The following is a 16,396-nucleotide window of genomic DNA, read 5'->3' as shown; positions in this document are numbered from 1 at the left end:
CCAGTGGTGAGGTGGTAGGAATGGTCTGCCCCAGCTGCATGAAGTAAGGACATTGCTTGGCTGCAGGGAATTTACAAACAATGGCAAAACCATCTAAAAAATCAGTTTTCTTTTTATTATCACCATATTAACTGACAAAACCTCCTTTGTTGGCCTGAGTCCTAGATAATTGGTGAAGTTAGTGTTGAATTTTTTTAATTAATTTTTTTTGAGACAGCATCTAGTTCTGTTGCCCAGGCTGGAGTGCAGTGGTACAAATCATGGCTCACTGCAGCCTCAAACTCGTGCGCTCTAGGAAGCTTCCTATTTTAGCCTTCCAGGTAGCTGGGACTCCAGGCACATGCCACCATGTCCGGCTAATTAAAAAAAAAAAATTATTTGTAGAGGTGGCATCTCCCTGTGTTGCCCAGGCTGGTCTCGAACTCCTGGGCTCAAGCAATCCTCCTGCCTCGACCTGAAAGTGCTGGGATTATAGGTGTGAGCTGAATTTTTATTTTTTATATATGTATGTATACAACATATGTTGAAATTTTATATATAGAACATCTGTATGCTTCAAATTAGCAAGCACATTATCCACTGTATTACTTCTCCTTTAGTAACATATGTGGACTCAGCCTCATACTCATTTCAGGTGCAGTCTGAGTCCACAGTCCTCATGGTGCTCCTTGTTCAGTGGTTAAGCAGATTTGTCAATGAGCAACAATAGTAGAATGATTATGAAGATGAGGAAACAGAACATTTTTCCATTCCTTCATTCTCTGTTTCTGCTCTGGGAATTTTTATGTTTACAATTTTAAATAGCTGAAGTAGAGTGCTGGTTATTATTGAAAATCATTTTGTAAAATAAAGGAAGGCGGTCTTAAAAATGCGTCAGATCTGCTAGGTGTGCTGCTGCTGTGGGACAGCTGCTTTCACCAGCGTTACTTAAGCATGGAACCTCGTACAGACAGAACCATAACAGTTGTGAACATATTCAGCAATTTTACTAACATCATGATGAATAATAACATTCTAAACTTAGTTAATATTTTAAAATTATATGTATTGACAGATTATTTTTTCTGTTTTAAGGTTGACAGTTTTTAAAAACAATCTATTTACTCTCCCAGTGACCCGCCTGCCCCCCACACACAATTGCTTATTTCACTGTGTTCCCTTCCATAGTCCACTCTGTACACCAAAATCACTAGACTGCTTTCCCTCCTGCTTAGAGATAGGGTCTTGCTATGTTGCCCAGGCTGGTCTCAAACTCCTGGGCTTAAGCGAGCCTCCTGCCTCAGCCTCCCGAGTAATTGGGACTACAGGTGTTGTACCACACTCAGCTTGCTAGACTGCATTTGGTTATTTACTAGTCTTTCAGAACAACTTGATTAATCAAAATCAACTAGTACAGTGTTAGCTCACAGTGTATTCATAGCACGTGGAGACTCTTTTTCAAAGCTAGGAATTTAAAGTTGAAAGAAAGAAAAAAAATAATTTCTAATGCACCTTTTCTGCTCAACACAAACTTATTGCAGCATCATTGGGAAGCATCATAGATATTCATCAGTAGATCATGTATTAAATTATGGTGTATCTGTGCCATAGAACAGTGTGCAGCCACTAGAAAGTGTGGCTGTTCATTATTTTAAATGGCTGTACTTTATAATACTGAAATTCCATATTAGTACTATATGAGTTCTAAGATGCATAGGTATATATATATATATATATATATATATATATATATATATATGTTTAATGCAAGGTTTTAGAAAGGTTAATATAATGTGCTACTGTTTGTGTGATAAAGGAGGAATGTATGTGCTTGAATACCTAAGTGCTGAATGTCTCTGAAAGGACACCTGAGAAATGGATAACGTTGGTTATCCTTAGGGAGGTTGGCAAATTTTGGGGTTCATGCCCATTTTACAGTTTTATTTTCCCCCCGTCTTTACCACATGCATGTTTTCACTTTTTTAAAAAATGTTGGGCTGGGCCAGGCATGGTGGCTTAGGCCTGTAATCCCAGCACTTTGGGAGGCCGAGGTGGGCGGATCACCTGAGCATGGGAGTTCGAGACCAGCCTGACCAACATGGAGAAACCTCGTCTCTACTAAAAATACAAAAAAATTATCCGGGCATGGTGGCGCCTGCCTGTAATCCCAGTCACCCGGGAGGCTGAGGCAGGAGAGTCGCTTGAACCCAGGAGGCAGAGGTTGCGGTGAGCCAAGATTGCACCATTGCACTCCAGTCTGCAAGAAGAGTGAAACTCCATCTCAAAAAAAAAAAAAAAAAAAAAAAAATCTGGAATGTTTTGGCACAAGCTACATCATAATAGTAACAGCATTAATCCTGCCACCATAAAGCACCTGAACTGCTTTTCACAGCAAAGTATTCTAAGGTGTCAGCAAAGCCAAGGCAGCGGCAGTTCTTGAAGGTAACACCGCCATGTGGAAAGCTCGATGGGAATTCCAGTGTTCAGAGCCCCTGTGTGCCTGAGGTGTATGGTAGCCCTTCTGCCCTGGAGGCTGGAGCTCAGTTAGACCCAGGGGCCTCTTCAGCCTTGGGAGTTCAGATGCTGATCTCAGTTAGGGAAAGACATGCATGATTTCCTGCTGAGCTGCTGTTTTGTGGAGCCAAACGTTAAACCTTTGAATGTGAGAAAAATGCACACCTGGGTATTTTTATTTGTTTACGATTTATACCCCATAAAATCCAAAAAGCAGAATGTGAGGAAAGCTCACTACATTTATGAGTAACGTAAAATTGGATAAGTACAAGTTAAAGCAGATTGGAAACCAGTAAAAGGAGCTGTACCCTGACTGTTAGTAGCTATTAGAAGCACCTGAGACAAGTTAATTATTGTAGTTGAACTCTGAATTTAGCTTTGAATTTCTTGGCACATAAGGTGAAAAGGGGAACATGGAGTACATGGTTCTCTTTATTTGTAGACAGAAAGTAGGAAGTTTTGCCTAAGGAGTTGGACATTTTCCTAATAACCAATTCAAAAAGGAAATTTAAATGTAGATACTTAGTTTAAAGTATATGATGACTCAGGTCTTAGTGGTTAGTGCCTGTCAAGGTATAAAAATTAGCCAGTCAGAATCTGCCAAATCTGATGCAATATAGTGCCTCACACCTGTAATCTCAGCACTTAGAGTGGCTGAGGTGGGCAGATCACTTGAGGCCAGGAGTTCGAGACCAGCCTGGGCACCAAGGCAAAACCCTGTCACTACTAGAAATACAGAAATTAGTTGGGCATGGTGGCACATACCTGTAATCTCAGCTACTCAGGAGGCTAAGGCGGGAGAATCCACTGAACCTGGGAGGCGGAGGTTGCAGTGAGCCTCGCACCACTGCGTTCCAGCCTAGGCGACACACAGACCCTGTCTCAGAAAAAAAAAAAAGTGCCAAACCTCACAAAATATAAAATCTCATTTGAGTGTCAGATCCACGTACCTCTGCTTCAACAGCCACCACGGTAGCCCACATTTATCATCTCTCGCTTGGACTGCTATAATGGCCTCCTAGTATATATATATATACATCCTTTCTGCTCTCTTCCGGAGTCTTCTCCGAGCTGTGGTCAGAGGTGCCTTTTGGAAAGCAGAGCTGATTGTGCCCTGTCACTGTTCCAGGCCTGTCTGCTCATTGTGTCCTTTGGTCTCAGGATATTAGACCCAAGCCCTTCCACCTCTCCAGCTCTCCTGCCATCCTCTCTCTCTTGCTTTCTCTTTAGTCCTTTCTGGCTGTGTGCCGTCTTCTCTCTTATGGAATGCTTCTCTTGCCTAAGCCTCGTCGTCTTTCTTGGGATCTGAGTTGCATCATCATTAGAAGCACCCCTGACCCTGGGGGCCCACTCCTCACCGTTTGTGTCTCCCCATGCCTCTCTCCCTGGTGCTTAGTTCCGTGTGGTATGTTCCTCACTTAATTGTAAGCCTCACGAGAGCAGGCTCAGCTTTTAAACAGAATGCGACAGCCTGGGTAATTTATAAAGAACAAAAATTCATTTCTCACATTTCTAAAGGCTGGAAAGTCCAAGATTGCATCTACAGCATCTGGTGGAAGGCAGATGAAGGGCCAGAGAGAGCCAGCTTACTCCTGAAAGCCCTCCTTATAGCAGAGTTAACCCATATGCAAGGGCAGAGGCTCAACACCTAAACCCATCCCAAAAGGCCTCACCTCCCAATACTGTTGCACTGGGGATTAAACTTCCAATGCATGAATTTGGCGGGGGCACATTCAGACCACTGCAATGATCAAACGCTGCAGCAGCCAGTTTCCCCAGTGGACATTGCATCCTGCTGAAGACATTTCTCTCTGGAGCACAGTGCTAATCATACCACTTCCTTGGCACCCAGGCTTTCAAGGGGGTATCCATTTCCTACAGAATACAATCTATACTGCCTTCTTAGCCCCCATAACCTGTGTCCAAGTTGCATTTCCAAACTCCCAGTCTGAGGTCCTTAATCCATGCCCAGAAGCTAGAACGCAGCACTCCAGGCCTTGGCCTGCACTGTACCCCCAGCCTTCCCTGCATGTGCCAGTCTAAATCATTCCTGAACTGAGACCACCTGTGGAAAGTCATACCTTCCATTGCTGGAACTCTAAGTATCTTTGACATGGTACTTATTTTCTGTCTGAATGATAGTTATTTTATGTATCTTCCATATCAGTTGTAGGCAAAATCCGTACATTGTCTAGCATGAACCTTTCGTAGTAGGTACTTAATAAAAATGTGCTAAATGAATGGCAACTTATGTTCATTATTTAACATCTTTGTAAGCCAGTCTTTAATGGGAACCATTTCCCTGCCAGATATTCTAATTTTTAAGAAAGTTTCTGTTTGTACATATATGACAAATGGCTAGTCAGCTGCAGTCTCTTGTTTTTTGAAAAAATATCTCTAAAGATGAGTGAACATGAATCCAATTAATATCCTGCTTTCTGTGCATATTTCAAAGACCTTGTGGATCTTTTATTGCAAGGGCATAGTATTATTCTGATACTGAATGCAAGAAAGTAAAACAAAATTGATACATGTAGCATGTCATTTCAAGAGAGGACTGCCCAAATTAGCAACCTCTTTAAAAAATGACAGGTGGGTATTGAACTTGTTTCTAGATGAGCATCACCTTCCCAAGCCAGCCCTCTTCATTCAGCCAAGCAGAGGTCTTACCCTGAAAGTTACTGCTCGGTGCCATGACTCCTGGAATGAGAGAATAACCCACACCTCCATTTCCTTTCCAACAGGCTGATTTAAACTGCAATATTCAAGATGATGCTGGGGCTTTTTATGGTGTAACCAGTCAGTACGAGAGTTCTGAAAATATGACAGTCACCTGTTCCACCAAAGTTTGCTCCTTTGGGAAGCAAGTAGTAGAAAAAGTAGAGGTAAGTTGGCCTCTGTATACTGGAAACTTCATTCAAGGGCAGACTGTTGCCTTCCCTTAAACCTTCCTTGGGGCAGAGAGTTGTATTTTTGGATGTCTGCTTCTTACCTTCTGTATTAGTCCATTCTCACACTGCTATGAAGAACTACCTGAAAATGGGTAGTTTATGAAGAAAAGATGTTTCATTGACTCATGGTTCCACAGGCTTAACAGGAAGCATGATATGGGGGTCTCAGGAAACAGAATCATGGTGGCTGAAGGTGAAGGGGAAGCAAGGCACGTCTTCTCATGGTGGCAGGAGAAAGGTGGGTGGGAACCACCACACACTTTTAAACCATCAGATCTGGTGAGAACTCCCACAGTATCACAGGAACAGCCTGGGGGAAACTGCCCCCATAATCCAATCACCTGCCACCAGGCCCCTCCTCTGACATGTGTGGATTACAATTCGAGGTGAGATTTGGGTGGGGATACAACCAAACCATATCACCCTCCTCCTTTCTCCCACTTCTTTTTCCTGTTACTTCTAAAAAGCCAAAGTGATTTGGAAGCACCTGAAAGGAAGCAAATAGGACGTCCCATGCCAGTCCTCTGACTGTGTCTGAAGTCGGCTGTGCCCTGCTCAGCCAGTGCTGTGCACCTTTGCATGAGGCCTTTTGGGGTAGTCTGGCATGAAAGCTGGGTTGAGATAGGCCCTGCCACTCAGAATGATGCCTTCCCTACACCCAACCCCTAGGTCCAAGGGCACTTCTAGGCATTGTAGATAGACTTCAAGGTGGTACTCAGCTGATTGGCACCTGCCCTCTGAAACCGTGATACCTTAAGTTTGATATTGTTGCTTTTGCCATTTCCACTGCCTTCACTTTTAATTGTTTTAGATAGAGTTTATTATATATTAGGATCCAATCTCTTTTTATGGCTTTTATGTTTCATACCTTCCTCTCTTTAAAAAGATGTATATTTGTTTGATCAGGGTGAGTTGCTTTGTTGAATAATGTTTGTTGTTGGCATTCCTTGAAGGTTGTATTTTTTAGTGTCTTCTACCCATCACCCAATTAATTGATCCATGTTCAGTGAGCAGTTTTTATTTGCAGTGGCACCGGACCTTTCAGGTTCAAGAGCCCACCTTAGCTGTACAAAGACTTTGTGCTGAGGAGGGAGAGAGGGAGAAAGATACATTTCTTAAGACCTTGGGCTAAGCAATGAGGATTTGGGATGCTGCAGGCCCTCGTAGCACAAGCCCCCTGAGCAATGGAAAGGCCTTATGAGAATGTTGTTGAGGAAAGGTTATGCTGGCAGAAGAGGATCCAGGAGAGTTAGTTGACTTAGATGGACAATTTAAGCTTAGGGGTCATGAGCTTGCCCACAATGGTGGCAGTGGGAATCCAGTAAGACGTTTTGAATGGAACTTAGAAACTAACTGGATATTAACGAGGAGGAAGAGTCAAAAGTCACACTCACATTTTATGCTTGGAAGGATGGTACTGCCACTAATAGAGATAAGGAAATAAGGTGTTCAAGAGGAAATAGGCAATATTATAGATGCAAGACTAGAACTTGGATGACAGGTAAAGACTGGAAATATAAATTGGGAATCTTGAGCATTAAGGATTGGGAATGGAGACCTAGCTGCAGAGAGGGAATAGAAAGGGCACAGGAATAAGGATTAAATTTGGGGAGCAGCCACCAGCCCTAGGATAAGTAGAGGGAGACATAAACAGAAGAGCAGAGGACAAAAATGAGTGGGGAGGTGGGGAATAGGCTCAACATAATGTCTGGGAAGCCCAGGAGGTGAGAAGGTGGCTGTATCATGAAACATGGCTGGGACACCTGGAACCATATGACCTCCTCTCCTCTAAGAGGGAGGAAGCAAAGTTACCTGTGGGTGATTGGGAGTGTGGAAGGATGAGTGTTAGGCAGTGTTAGTGAATAGCTGTCAGGGATGTTCTCTGTAGTTGGAATTCCCTGCCTGGACAGGTGCATTTGAGAAAAGATGAACCAGACAGCTTACTCAATTTCCCAAATGTCAAATTACTGATGTCCTCAGATGATACACCCAAAGCTCTATGCAAATTCAGGGAGCAGGGAAAGGTTGCTTTTGACTGATAAAATCACAGGAATTTTTATGGAGAAGGTGGTGTGCGTGGTAGGTGGGGTTTTACATTTAAGCGTTTTATCCATTTATAATGTGTGTCTGCATTTGGTGTGAAGTAGTAGTCCACTTATATTTTCTTCCAAATAGACGTTTGTATCAAAACTACTTATGAAATGATTCATTCTTTCCCAGTTAAACAGATCTGTCCCCTTTAACTTACCATATATTCTGAGAGCTATTCCTGGAGTCCCACTGTTCTATTCCACCCACTATTTGTGTCTACATATCCCAGTACCGTGTGGATTTGATTACAGTGGCTTTATAGTATATACCGATATTTGATGAGGCAAGTCAGTTCTTCTTTTTCATATATTTTCTAAGCTAGTAACCAATATTTATTCTTCCAAATAATTCAGTCACTTAAACGTATAAAGAAAAACAAAAACGTTGTTTGAGCAATCTCATTGTAATTGCATCAGATTTAGATGTTCTTTTGGAAAAATTTTATATTAAATATTTCTAATCAAGAATGTATTTGCATTCTCATTTCATTTTATGTATTTCAATAAGATTTTATCATTTTCATTATACAGGTTTTTCTCTTTCTTGTTAAATGTATTTCTAAATACTGTATAATATGTTGTAATTTCCTGTTTCTAGATTCGAATTATTAGAGAAAAGCTCTTGATTTTGCATATCTGTCTTCAATATGGCCATCTTAGCAAATTCTCATACTTAACTTTAGTTTTTCCCCCAGATTCCTGTGGTACCCTTGTATAGTTAACTGATGTTAGTTGAAAAAGTTTTGGTGTTTTGCCCTTTAGGATTATATTTACTATAAGCTTTTATTAATGGTCTTTATTACTAATTTAAGTGTTTTCCTATTTTACTTAGGATTTTTATTAGTTACAGCTGCAATACGTTATCAAATGCTTTTCAGCAACTGTTGCTATACGATTTTTCTTCCAAGTTGTTGACATAACAAGTTAATACATTTCCTCAGTGTGTATGAAACACCACAGCATTCCTGAAACAGTCTTACTTTGGATTTATTGTTGGATTCTATTTGCTGATATTTTACACAGAATTTTCACATCACATTTCATAAGTAATATTCATCTATACTTTTTTTTTTTTTTTTGAGCTGGGGTCTCACTCCGTCACCCACACTGGAGTGCAGTGGCATAATCTTGGCTCACTGCAGCCTCATCCTCACTGGGCTCCAGCAATCCTCCCACCTCAGCCTCCTGAGTAGCTGGGACTACAGGCCTGTGCCACCATGCCTGGCTAATTTTTTGTATTGTTTTGTAGAAGTGTGGTTTCGCTGGTCTCAAACTCCTGGGCTCAAGCGATCTGCCTACCTCAGCCTACCAAAGTGCTAGGATTAAAGGTGTGAGCTGTCACACCCAACTATATACTTTTTTCAATAACCTCTTTGCCAAATTTCAGTCTTGAATGTACACTAGCTTCATAAAAAGAATAACACTGGAAATAACTATTCTTTAAAGATTACATAAAACTTACTCCTGAAACTATTTTGTCTTTATATATTTTTTTAGCATCTACTTTTAATTATTTATTTTTAATTAATAAACAAAAATTTTACACATTTATGGTATATAACATGAGGTTTTGAAATATGTATACACAGTAGAATGGCTGAATCGAGCTAATTAACATATATATAACCTCACATAGCTTACCCAATTTTTGTGGTAAGAACACTTAAATATTCTCTTAGCAATTTTCAAGAATACAATACCTTGGTATTAACTGTAGTCACCATGTTGTACCCTAGATCTCTTGAGCTTCTTTCTCCTAACTGAAATTTTATATCCCTTGTGGCCTCCACCTTTTTCAATGGTAAATAGCTAAACTGGCTCATTGTGGTCATTTCCACAATGACTGATCTGTTTATTGACATTTTCCCCTTCTTTTTGATTCAGTGTTAGCAAGTTGTATTTTTCTGGGAAAGCATCTCTATCTGCTGGGTTTTCTTCGCTTTGCCGTGTGTGTGTGAGTGTGTGTGTGTGTGTGTGTGTGTGTGTACGCGCTTTAGAGTTATGTGAAATAATCTCTTAACGTATCTTCTAATTTGTACTGTAATTGTGGTTTTGCCTCTTTTCTTTTTTCTCCTTTTTACTTGTGTGAAGAGTTTATTTTGTCTGTCTAAAGGACCAGTTTTTAATTCTGTCTACATTTTAAATTTCTATTTCATTGATTTGAGCTTTTTTCTTTATTAATTTCCTTTTCCTGGCTTCCTTTGATTTCTTTGTGGTTTGGGTTTTTTTTTTAAGGATGTGTATTTTATTCTGTAAATTTTTATCTTTAATGATGAAGACATATGAGGCTGCTTCATTAAGTTTCCTTCAAGTGCAGCTTCATCGTGGCTGATAATGTTTTGATGTAAAATATCTCCCTTTTCATTGCTCTTTAGTTTGTAATTTTCTTAATTCCTTTTGATCCAAGGTTATCTAGGAAGCCTTTCTGAGTTATTGAAACTGCATATATACTAGTATTTTCTTAATTTCTTCCTTTCAGCTGACATTCAGGGGCTCATGATCCGTGAGAAATAATCAGTTTTTTCTAAAGTAGAGAGATTAGCTGTATTGGTTGTTAACCTGAGGCTTTATCACAATGAAGAGAGATGTTCTTTGAAGAATTGTAGCTAGCTGGGGCCTGCTCTTACAGACCTCCTCCAGGTAAAGCATCATAATTAGGCAGTTATATTTTCTTCTGACCTTTGCTAAAAGGATCTATCTGTCAACTCTTCTTAAAGCTCTCATCTTTCCAACTAATTTTTGTTACACTTTCAGAAAAATAATGGATTCTATGTATAGCAATAAATTTGGAGATAGTTTTTTTTAAGTAAATTACGTAAGTAGTATAGCATATAGAAGATGATTCATGTTGAAAAACTAAAATGCTTTTACAGGCAGTAATACCTGTTTCATGTGTTTTGGAGTCAAAAGTGTAAAAATACTGAAATCCTTTTTTCCTCACAGACGGAGTATGCAAGGTTTGAGAATGGCCGATTTGTATACCGAATAAACCGCTCCCCAATGTGTGAATATATGATCAACTTCATCCACAAGCTCAAACACTTACCAGAGAAATATATGATGAACAGTGTTTTGGAAAACTTCACAATTTTATTGGTAATGGTTTTGTCTCTTTCCTGTGTGGGCAGATGCTGCCATGAGGCTTAACGGAAGTGAGGAAGGTGGGCCTGGGAGACGCTGGGCCTGCGCCGAGGGAACTGACCAGGCTGTTGGATTGGGTTCCCAGTGGTCAGTCAGCAGTTGAATTTGCATCATCCATAGGGAAAACTTGGGCTTGATTCTGTAGAAGAGAAGGGGTTTTATCTGGCTGGGGTTTCTAAGGTTCGCAGAACTGGAATTCAGTTGGGTAATAAAAAGTGATGTGTTTTTATCTCTGGCTGCAGAGTAGAAAGGCCTGGAGAACTTTTAAACATCCGGCTGTATCCTAGATCAATTAAATCAGGATCTGTGAGAATAGGACCCAGGCATGTGTATTTTTTTAAGTTCCGCAGGTAATTTCAACATTAGCCAAGTTTTAGTCTCAGCAGCAACATGGTATGCAAATCAGGCAAAAGCTGAGTTGGTAGGTTTGTACTTCAAACATACCTTGACACATTCCATGATGGACTTCCAAGGCCTTCTAAGAAGTTACATGCATTAAGGCAGGAAAATGTAAGCACTCAGTACCAGAAGAAATATAAATTAGAATAGAATGCATGGAATGCAATGACCAGGAGGAGGAAAATGTTCTTCATAGGCTAAAAAATCTGGCTAGGCTGAGCACAGTGGCTTATGCCTCTAATCTCAACACTTTGGGAGGCCAAAGTGGGAGGATCCCCTGAGCCCAGGAGTTCGAGACCAGCCTGGGTGACATAGTGACACCCTGTCTCAAAACAAACAGACAAAACAAACTTAATGGGCAGCTAAAGGAAAGGGAAAATAGTGTTCAAGGTCCATGTTGGGAAAACTCACCAGTGCCCCTGGATAGTTCTGTGTGGGTTTTCCCCTTAATACTTAACTTTAAAACAAATTTCTTCTGGGAGCTTTATTTGGGGACTTCAGAAGTTGTTAGGAACAGTGTCATCCTTAAAATAGAAAATACTCAGTAATGGGTTTCATAAGGTTCATTTAAAGAAATAACATTACTTGATTAAGGGGAAAATGCCAAAACAAAACTTGATGGAAACAATCTTAGCAAAAGTGGGGCAACAAGGCTATACTGTGGCCAAATACTCCTCTGAAAGCCTATTTTATTCCTTTTTGTTACTAGGATTAAGAATACGTACAGCAGGAATTCTTTACTTGGTGTTTTTGGTTCCATTGGGACAGTGGCTTTCAGTCAGCAGTGTTCTGTTTTTTTGTTGTTTTGTTTTGTTTTTGTTTTTTTACAAAGGCTCTTTCCCAATTTCCCAAAACCCTAATTTACACCTTTTACCTATTTCTGTGGTGTAAATATGCCCTCCATGGACAATTTCAAGCTACCGATAGCTATTCAGTTAATGAAATTCCTTAATATTTAACAATAACTTTTATGAGCCAGTAGGAGCCAGCTTCTATACACCATTGTTTAAAAAAAAAAAAAAAAAAAAAAGTAAGTAACATTTAAAAGTAAAAACCCTGTGCATATTAGATTCATCCAGGAAGGTTTAAAACATCTAAGGCCTAGGCTCCACCCCAGATGAATAAAATGAATCCCTGGAGATGGGGCCCAGCATCCTGGTTTTTGTTTGTTTATTTTTTAAGCTGCGCATGTAGTTGAAGTGTGCAACCAGGTAGGGACCCATTGCTGTAAGAGATTGGAAAATGAACTGCAAGGACTCTCAGAGTTTACAGACACATGATTGGCATACAACTAGCAAACAGATAATTTTGCATATAATTTTCGTTGGTTCCAAGAAGAGAATCTTAATGTGTTCTCAGATGTGCCCATGTCCTTCTAAAATTTAGAAGCCAGCATTCAGGGGAAGTTTGGAATACATGCTCTTTAATAACATTGATCAGTATTCCTTTCTTTAATGGCCCTTTGGTGAAAATAGAGCAGTTCAAGGTTTGCAGGACTGGCATGTAGCAGGTGCTTGCCATATAAGTGCTCCCTGTTGCTATCTAAGAATAGATTCATCACTTTAGCAGTCAGATGAGTAGAAGGTGAGTGTGACGTCTACTGAGGATCTTAAGTAGCCTCAGGAGTTAACCAAAACTCTGAATGAATGGCGTCCCTGCCTCTCTTGGGGGGAGTCTTAGCTGTTTATTAAAAATCAATTCTGATTCTATTTCTGCATGCTAAGGATGCATGTTCTCAGTCCCTAAAACTCTACCTCAGAGAGCACAGCTAAGATAAATGTGGCCTGGAAAAGCGTTAAAGCGCGTTACCCACAGAACCTGACTACAGTTGTGCACTGCATAGCAGTGTGAAGGGCGGACCACGTGTATGATAGTGCTCCCATAAGATTATAATGGAGGTGAAAAATTCCTGTCACCTAGTGATGATGCAACTGTTATATAATAGAGCATAATTATTTTTAAAAATAAATTTAGCTCAGCCTAAGTGTACAGTACAAAAGTTTACAGTAGTATACAGTAATGCCCTAGGCCTTCCAATTCACTCGTCACTTACTCACTGACTCACCTAGAGCAAATTTCAGGCCTGTAAGCTCCACGCATGGTAAGTGCCCTATATAGGTGAACTACTTTTTACCGTTTATGCCATATTTTTACTGTACTGTATGTGTAGATATGTTTAGATACAAAAATACTTACCATTGTGTTGTAATAGCCTACAGTAATCAGTACAGTAACATGCTATACAGATTTGTACCCTAGGAGCAACAGGCTACACCATATAGTCTAGGTGTATAGTAGGCTGTACCGTCTAGGTCTGAGTAAGTACACTCTATGCTGTTGGTTCGCATGACAAAACCACCTGATTACACGTTAGAAAGTGTCCTCATTGTTAAGCAACTCATCACTATATATCATTAATGCTCCCTTGGAACATATGACTTCAACCAATACAGCCATCCAGATAACTTAGCAGGTTAGATTAATTTCAAAATGTGTCATTAAGCAACTAAATAAATTCCTTTAATATGGAGAATTAATACCTATCAATAAATATATATTAGAATTAATAGTTTAGTTTTAGAAAAACTGAAATTAAGCCAGCACTCTTGGATTATGAAAATAAAATCATCTAATTGATGAACAGGAGAAATTGTACCTTACATAAAATGACATAGTATTTGCAGATAACTTACACAAATCATCTCTTATACTTTAAATCATCTCTAGATTACTTATAATACCAAATACAATGTAAACGCTATGTAAATAGTTATACATTTCTAAAATTTTTATTCTTTTTATTGTTATATTATTTTTATTATGTCTTTTTTCATCCCCAAATATTTTCAATCTGATATTGATTGGATCTGCGAGTGTGGAATCGCAGATAGGGAGGGCCAACTGTATTCTTATTTATAGAAAGCTTGCAAGAAGTTTGAATAGGTTGTAGAAGTGCCAGTTGCTGTGCTAGACCCTTTGTAAATGTTACACAATTCTCACTTTCAGACTATCAGGTCATTTTTCTCATTTTATGGATAAAGAATGTCAGGCCACCCCGAGGTCACAGAGCCAGTGATAGAAATAAATTTGAGATACCATCTCTCACCAGTTAGAATGGCGAACATTAAAAAGTCAGGAAACAACAGGTGCTGGAGAGAATTTGGAGAAATAGGAACACTTTTACACTGTTGGTGGGACTGTCAACTAGTTCAACCATTGTGGAAGTCAGTGTGGCGATTCCTCAGGGATCTAGAACTAGAAATACTATTTGACCCAGCCATCCTATTACTGGGTGTATACCCAAAGGATTGTAAATCATGCTGCTACAAAGACACACGCACACATATGTTTATTGCGGCACTATTCACAATAGCAAAGACTTGGAACCAACCCAAATGTCCAACAATGATAGACTGGATTAAGAAAATGTGGCACATATACACCATGGAATACTATGCAGCCATAAAGAAGGATGAGTTCATGTCCTTTGTAGGGACATGGATGAAGCTGGAAACCATCATTCTCAGTAAACTATCGCAAGGACAAAAAACCAAACACTGCATGTTCTCACTCATAGGTGGGAATTGAACAGTGAGAACACTTGGACACAGGAAGGGAAACATCAAACACCAGGGCCTGTTGTGGGGTGGGGGGAGCGGGGAGGGATAGCATTAGGAGATATACCTAATGTAAATGACGAGTTAATGGGTGCAGCACACCAACATGGCACATGTATACATATGTAACAAACCTGCACGTTGTGCACATGTACCCTAAAACTTAAAGTATAATAAAAATAAATAGATAAATAAAGCTAAACTTAAAAAAAAAAAGACTTGAATGGATAGAAAAGACTTTGCAAGGTATCTTATGGTCATGAAATTAAAAGACTTGAGTGTAAGACTTTATGGCCGTGGTCACTTAGTCTTCAGACATCAGTTTCACCTTGATTTATAAACAGAATGCTCAAGTCTGAACTTTCTACCTCAGAGGTTGTCATTGAAATATTTTAATTCAGCTAAGCTGTTAGAGATGGTACTGCCTTCTGGGATACAATGCAAATAAAACCCAGTACTTGTCACATAATTCATGGTCCTTCAGGATGAAAGAGGCAGGTAAATAAACCATTGCAAGCAAATGATGGCTGCAGTGTACTCGTGAAACAGGTACCTCTCAAGTGCAGAGTGATGAGGTAGGGATTCTCAGGGATGTTGCCTCGATGGATAAGCAGACATCTTTCTGATTACTAAGAATAGGGGCATCCCATGGGTACTTAGGTACCAGGGGCTGGGGTGCTGTGGTGAATTAGGCAGGTGGACTGCCATCCTGGGGGTCTGGTGCAGGAGGCAGGCATGCACCAAGTCATCACAAAATAAATGAAAACTGTAGCTCTTGCTACCTGGCAGAGGGACACAGGGCATTCGTAGAACAGGGGAATTTGACCTAGTTCAGGCGGAAGCTGAGGAAGGTTTCCTGAGGAAGAAACAGTTGGGAGCTACCTGCATGGTGAATATGCAACCATGACCAAATGAACATCTCAGCTCCTTCCCTGTCAAAGAGCACCCACTCCTAGAGGTCATATAATATCATATGAGACAATCTGTAAAGCATTTGATACTGAGTAGATGGATAGTAAACACAATATTTGTTGGCTATTCTGATGTGAATTTTCATTCATTCAGCAATTATTTATTTATTTATTTATTTATTTATTTATTTATTTATTTATTTTCGAGGTAGAGTCTTGCTCTGTTGCCCAGGCTAAAGTGCAGTGGTGCAATCTCGGCTCACTGCAACCTCTGCCTCCCAGGCTCAAGTGATTCTCCTGCCTCAGCCTCCTGAGTAGCTGGCATTACAGGCTCCTGCCACTGTGCCTAGCTAATTTTTGTGTTTTTAATAGAGACGGGATTTCACAGTGTTGGCCAGGCGGGTCTCGAACTCCTGACCTCATGATCCACCCGCATTGGCCTCCCGAAGTGCTGGGATTACAGGCGTGAGCCACCACACCCGGCCCAGCAAATATTTATTAAATGACTGTTGTGTGCCATGTCCTCAAGCTAGTTGCTGGGAAACAGGGCCCCTGTTCCTTAGAAACTTATATTCTACTGGATGAGATGGACATTAGAAAAAAAATTGTACACGCCTATATGTGTTTACCAACTGTATAGCATGCTGTGTTGGGAAAAATGAGATGTACTGTAAGACTTTATTCTTTAGGTAGGGACTGGAAGCTTGGATACCTTAAGAGCAAGGGAAACTAAACAGGGGAAGCAGCCTGATACTTAGAGGGAAATTAGGCCTGTGACAAACTGGAAGAGGCTC

At 40.2% G+C, this 16,396-nt stretch overlaps 1 protein-coding gene across 2 annotated transcripts in view; it reads left to right on the top strand.

The window, feature by feature from the left end:
* TEAD1 (TEA domain transcription factor 1) overlaps positions 1-16,396 on the top strand; it is a 270,500-nt gene that overhangs the window by 245,407 nt on the left and 8,697 nt on the right. For both annotated transcript variants that reach the window (XM_055282388.2, XM_055282386.2), the window contains exons 10-11: positions 5,238-5,378; positions 10,478-10,630. In XM_055282388.2, coding sequence (XP_055138363.1) covers positions 5,238-5,378; positions 10,478-10,630 — 294 coding nt within the window. The remainder of the gene's footprint in view (positions 1-5,237; positions 5,379-10,477; positions 10,631-16,396) is intronic.

Source organism: Symphalangus syndactylus, chromosome 6 (assembly GCF_028878055.3).
Source record: "Symphalangus syndactylus isolate Jambi chromosome 6, NHGRI_mSymSyn1-v2.1_pri, whole genome shotgun sequence".
Classification (NCBI taxonomy): domain Eukaryota; kingdom Metazoa; phylum Chordata; class Mammalia; order Primates; family Hylobatidae; genus Symphalangus; species Symphalangus syndactylus.
This window is presented reverse-complemented; position numbering and strand designations above follow the sequence as displayed.